The sequence below is a fragment of the Oreochromis aureus genome, linkage group 9, assembly GCF_013358895.1.
Source record: "Oreochromis aureus strain Israel breed Guangdong linkage group 9, ZZ_aureus, whole genome shotgun sequence".
NCBI classification, from domain to species: domain Eukaryota; kingdom Metazoa; phylum Chordata; class Actinopteri; order Cichliformes; family Cichlidae; genus Oreochromis; species Oreochromis aureus.
Window position 1 is genome coordinate 36,244,514 of NC_052950.1, and position 5,850 is coordinate 36,250,363.

Genomic DNA, 5,850 nt, shown 5'->3' on the forward strand with positions numbered 1-5,850 from the left:
TGTACTTTTGTGTCACTCGCAGCAACAACTCCACCTCATTGTTAGTCCATTTAAAAAACTCGGTGCTTTTCCTCGACATTCTGCGGCAATGTTTCAAAGAGCTAGAAAGTAAATAAATGGCGGACAGAAATGAGGCAGGTCAAATCGTCTTGCGTTTCACTCATGTGCAGTACTACAGTAGACGCACAACTCTGTCAGAACGACTGAAAACGTTAGTATGGATGCCGAGCATTTTCAGACGAAAACACCATTTTCAAACCTATCCGGGCTAGTGTGGACATAGCCTTAGAGTTAAATTGGAGATACGGAGTTGTAAAAATCTCCCCCCTTCTGGAGAGCGTCAAAGGTGTAAAGAACAGCTGTGGAATGCTTTTGTCTGGCTGTGCCGGGATCAATACAGACACTGCTGTCAGTGCCCCGCTGAATGTCTCTCTCTCAAGCTTGTGTTTATTAAAAAGTGTTAGCCTACTGCTCATCATATCTGTAGGCTTTGTTAATTAAATTTTCATAACACACCACAGATATTTATCTACAGCTTTACATCATCTAATATTTTTTTATTCTCTTTTAAGACGTAAATAAAAAAGCAGAATCTGCTCTAACAGTTGACTCATGAACTTGTATTCTTCATCCTCCCTGTCAGCTTGTTTCTGTTTCCTTTCTTCCACCTCTCTGTACATGGCATTTGTGTAGTATATGCCCCCATTTCCTGCCACCATGTCATCAATCTTCTTCATCAGCTCCTCCACCTGCTTTCTGTCTTTGCTTCTGTTGTTGAAGACATGGAACCTGCTTCCACAGCTTTGGATGACTTCTCTGAGCTCTGTTCTGCTTTCACGTACATACTGCTGTATGGTGATTTCCTGGTCTTCAAGGTCATCTCCATGGGTGAACAGCACAATCATATAATGTTGAGCATTTGGACCAAACAGCTCCTGCAGGGCTTCCACAGAGTTTTTCTCCTCTGTGGTGAATCGACCGACTTGGAGCACCAGTAGAAAAACATGAGGACCTGGACTGGAGACTTCAACGCATCTCACAATTTCCTTTTTGATCATCTCTGCAGATTTCTGAGTGTCCAGGATTCCTGGTGTGTCTATGACTGAAATATTTATCCCTTCCCACAGTGTTTCACCTGTTTGACAAGTTTCAGTCACTGACTCTGAACTGGGACGAGATTTGAAATGTTTTTTTCCCAGGATGGTGTTTCCAACAGCACTCTTCCCCACACCAGTTTTTCCTATTAACACAATCCTCAAATCAGGACCTGAAACACAATTCACAGCTTCAATTTAACACATCTGAAACGTTAAGTCAATAAGTTTCATGTACAGTGACTTGCAAAAGTATTCGGCCCCCTTGAACTTTCCCACATTTTGTCACATTACAGCCACAAACATGAATCAATTTTATTGGAATTCCAGGTGAAAGACCAACACAAAGTGGTGCACACGTGAGAAGAGGAACGAAAATCATACATGATTCCAAACATTTTTTACAAATAAATAACTGCAAAGTGGGGCGTGCGTAATTATTCAGCCCCCTTTGGTCTGAGTGCAGTCAGTTGCCCATAGACATTGCCTGATGAGAGCTAATGACTAAATAGAGTGCACCTGTGTGTAATCTAATGTCAGTACAAATACAGCTGCTCTGTGACGGCCTCAGAGATTTGGTGGTCATGGTGACGCACATCCAACAAAGGAGGTACTTTTGGAATGCTGTGAGTATGGAAGAAGTCAGAAGGATCATTTTGGAAAGGTGGGGAATCAGTGGGCTAAGGAGTGTCATGTGTATGAACTTAAAATATGTCCTGCAGTAGTGTTCCCTGTGGTTCCTCCATGGTTATTGGAGACACCTCCTGTGGACTGGTACTTGCTGGATCTGAAGAGAAAATTGAAAGGAAGAGTCGATCTTGTTTCAGCATTTCATTTTCTCAGCTCAAATGAATACCCTGAGTGTATTCATGTGTTCATGGATGGTGCTGAAAGTCCAGATACTGGAATTACAGGGTTTGGATTAGCAGTTCCGTCAAAAAATATTGAAATAAACAGACGCACTTCGGATGGACTGGCCGTGTACACGGTTGAAATGGTAGCAATTTTGGTAGCATTGAAATGGGTAGTGTTCAAAAATCAGGCAGGTAGTAGTATGTTCTACATGTTCTACAATCGTTTTGTTCGAAGACAAGGCAGGGTATGCTGTATACTATTCTGGAGACTATAAGCAGAATAAGGTGTTGTGGTGGCAATATTCACTTTCTTTGGGTGCCAGCTCATGTAGGAATCAGTGGAAATGAAAAGGTGGATAGGTTGGCAAAAGGAGCGTTGACTAAAAATAGGACTGAGATGGAAATTAAAAGCAGCGGATCTGAAGCAAAAGGTATTGTTTGGAGGCAGGTTGTTCAGGAGTGGCAGAAGCGGTGGGATTCAGGGAGTAAGGGCAGGCACTTGTATCATTTTAAGAAGGAGGTGGCAGGGTGTAGGTTGTATAGGGGTAATAGGAGAGAAGAGGTGGTCATTACCAGGCTTAGACTGGGACATTGTGCATTAAATAAAACACTACAGACAGTGTTGGGGAGTAACGGAATACATGTACCGCCGTTACGTATTCAGAATACAAAATATGAGTAATTGTATTCCGTTACAGTTACCGTTTAAAAAGGTGGTATTCAGAATACAGTTACTTTGTTGAAATAAATGGATTACACGGCGGTACTTTCCTGTTTCATATTGTCGCGGGTCAGGACTGTTTGGGTTTGTTTGACAGCTACGTTCTGTTGTTCCAGGCGGCAGCGTTACGGTTGCCATGGTTACAGGGTGACGCGCTCTCTCTGCGTGTTTCCTGGGTGAGAGAGCGCTTTTTTGTTGTTGTTGTTGTGCTAAGCTAAGGCAGAATGCAGAATGTAGCCTGATGGGCAGTGTAGTCCGTGCTGCAGGGAGACTGGACTACCATACACGTTATGTGTCTGTGAGCGAGGGAGGGAGAGAAAGGAAAAGTCCGAGTTGTCACGGAGCAAAAACGGGAGCTGGAAGCATGTAAATATAATAATAACCACAGCAGCCAAGAAGAGTGCCTGAGGAGCCCAGCTGTAAGTAAGCTATTAAGACTCAGCTGTACACTGTGTTCGTGTTTTCCTCCGAAACAATAAGTTCCGTTGGAGAAGCCTTTCAACGCCTCTCTCTGTCTCCCGCAAGCAAAGTTGACCCAGACAACAAAGTAAAGCTATTTTTCGGCTACCAGCCCGACACGGAACCCACCGTATTAGCCAGAGGTCCCTTTACTACGGTTCAGAGCCGCGGACCTTCAGTAACAGTAATAAATCACAGCAATAGTACATTCACATAGTTGTAAACAGCATGATAATATATTAAGTATTCCAAAGTATTCAGAATACGTTACTCTCATTGAGTAACGTAACGGAATACGTTACAGAATACATTTTGGGGCATGTATTCTGTAATCTGTAATGGAATACATTTTATAAGTAACCTTCCCAACACTGACTACAGATGATAGGAGAACATGAGACGGGGCTTTGTGGAGTGTGCCAGGAGGAGGAGACGGTAGAGCATGTAATACTGCAGTGCAAGGGTTATGATGTGGAGAGGACAGTTCTGCAGCATAGATTGAAGGAGCTGGGAATCGGGGAATTTAATCTGAAGAGTATGTTGGAGGGTAGTAGGGCACAGGTGAGGGAACTGGTGGGGTTTCTGAAGGATATAGGTGTTTATGAAAGAGTGTTTTTTTTTTGTTTTTGTATTGTTTTTTTGGATACAGATTGCAAGCTCACTGTCTGACCCATACTCCGGAAAAGTAGGAGGCGGTAATGCTCCTTTACGTTGGTTGCCAACCGTCGTTAAACACAAAGAAGAAGAAGAAGAAGAAGAAGGCCTCAGAGGTTGTCTAAGAGAATATTGGGAGCAACAACACCATGAAGTCCAAAGAACACACCAGACAGGTCAGGGATAAAGTTATTGAGAAATTTAAAGCAGGCTTAGGCTACAAAAAGATTTCCCAAGCCTTGAACATCCCACGGAGCACTGTTCAAGCCATCATTCAGAAATGGAAGGAGTATGGCACAACTGTAAACCTACCAAGGCAAGGCCGTCCACCTAAACTCACAGGCCGAACAAGGAGAGCGCTGATCAGAAATGCAGCCAAGAGGCCCATGGTGACTCTGGACGAGCTGCAGAGATCTACAGCTCAGGTGGGGGAATCTGTCCATAGGACAACTATTAGTCGTGCACTGCAAAAGTTGGCCTTTATGGAAGAGTGGCAAGAAGAAAGCCACTGTTAACAGAAAACCATAAGAAGTCCCGTTTGCAGTTTGCCACAAGCCATGTGGGGACACAGCAAACATGTGGAAGAAGGTGCTCTGGTCAGATGAGACCAAAATGGAACTTTTGGCCAAAATGCAAAACGCTATGTGTGGCGGAAAACTAACACTGCACATCACTCTGAACACACCATCCACCACTGTCACATATGGTGGTGGCAGCATCATGCTCTGGGGTGCTTCTCTTCAGCAGGGACAGGGAAGCTGGTTAGAGTTGATGGGAAGATGGATGGAGCCAAATACAGGGCAATCTTGGAAGAAAACCTCTTGGAGTCTGCAAAAGACTTGAGACTGGGGCGGAGGTTCACCTTCCAGCAGGACAACGACCCTAAACATAAAGCCAGGGCAACAATGGAATGGTTTAAAACAAAACATATCCATGTGTTAGAATGGCCCAGTCAAAGTCCAGATCTAAATCCAATCGAGAATCTGTGGCAAGATCTGAAAACTGCTGTTCACAAACGCTGTCCATCTAATCTGACTGAGCTGGAGCTGTTTTGCAAAGAAGAATGGGCAAGGATTTCAGTCTCTAGATGTGCAAAGCTGGTAGAGACATACCCTAAAAGACTGGCAGCTGTAATTGCAGCAAAAGGTGGTTCTACAAAGTATTGACTCAGGGGGCTGAATAATTATGCACACCCCACTTTTCAGTTATTTATTTGTAAAAAATGTTTGGAATCATGTATGATTTTCGTTCCACTTCTCACATGTACACCACTTTGTATTGGTCTTTCACGTGGAATTCCAATAAAATTGATTCATGTTTGTGGCTGTAATGTGACAAAATGTGGAAAAGTTCAAGGGGGCCGAATACTTTTGCAAGCCACTGTATTTCAATGCATGAGGACATATTAACATGTATAAACAAAGCAGATTAAATACATTTTACCTGATGTAGATGAAGCCTCAGCACTCTTCTCCTCATCAGTTTTTTCAGTCATCACAGTGTTCACACCAGAATCTGAAACACAATTCACAGCTTCAGTTTATCTTAGCTGAAAAGTTTTATCAGTAGGCCTCATGTATTTTCAGTCATTATGAGCACATATTGACATTTTTCAAACAGAAATCATAAACATGGAAGATGAAATAAAATTTTACCTGACATACGCCATAATGATGAAGCCATAATTTGTATTCGGTGTTGTAACTACACAGGTGAGAGAGATGAGTGTTCAAGCTTTTGTTCAACACATTATTTGTAGCTTCACAGCTGACACACCTCCAGTAGTTGCATAACCGGTTCATATAATAGACACAAAGATGAGCACACCTGTTAGATTTGTATTGTGATTGTCATTTATGCTTAGAAATATTTACTCATATATGCTTAGAGGTGTATAATCGATTGTGTAGTGATAGGAGGTTTGATCCTTAATAGTCTGCAACGGCATTGTGTGCATTCCAGAGTGTTCTGGTTTTCACACCCACACTCTGGGAGCATGGGAGAGGTTGTACCTTGTCTTATTGCTTTATGGTAGGATAAACGTATCTATATCTGTTTTAGTCTAAGT

The 5,850-nt window shown here is 42.7% G+C and overlaps 1 protein-coding gene across 1 annotated transcript; it reads right to left on the reverse strand.

Annotated features, from left to right (window-relative positions):
- Nucleotides 1–557: 557 nt before the first annotated feature.
- On the reverse strand, nucleotides 558–5,444 carry LOC116329342 (GTPase IMAP family member 9-like). The gene is made up of 3 exons (XM_031751346.2): nucleotides 5,438–5,444; nucleotides 5,226–5,297; nucleotides 558–1,267 (listed from the first exon to the last, which is right to left on the reverse strand). Exons 1-3 carry the CDS (start codon nucleotides 5,442–5,444, stop codon nucleotides 558–560), a joined length of 789 nt encoding a protein of 262 aa, XP_031607206.2.
- Nucleotides 5,445–5,850: the final 406 nt, after the last annotated feature.

Coding starts and splice junctions, on each gene's coding strand:
- LOC116329342 (XM_031751346.2), bottom strand. Junction 1,268..5,225: donor TGAGGCTTCATCTACATCAG/GTAAAATGTATT, acceptor ATTGTGTTTCAG/GTCCTGATTTGAGGATTGTG.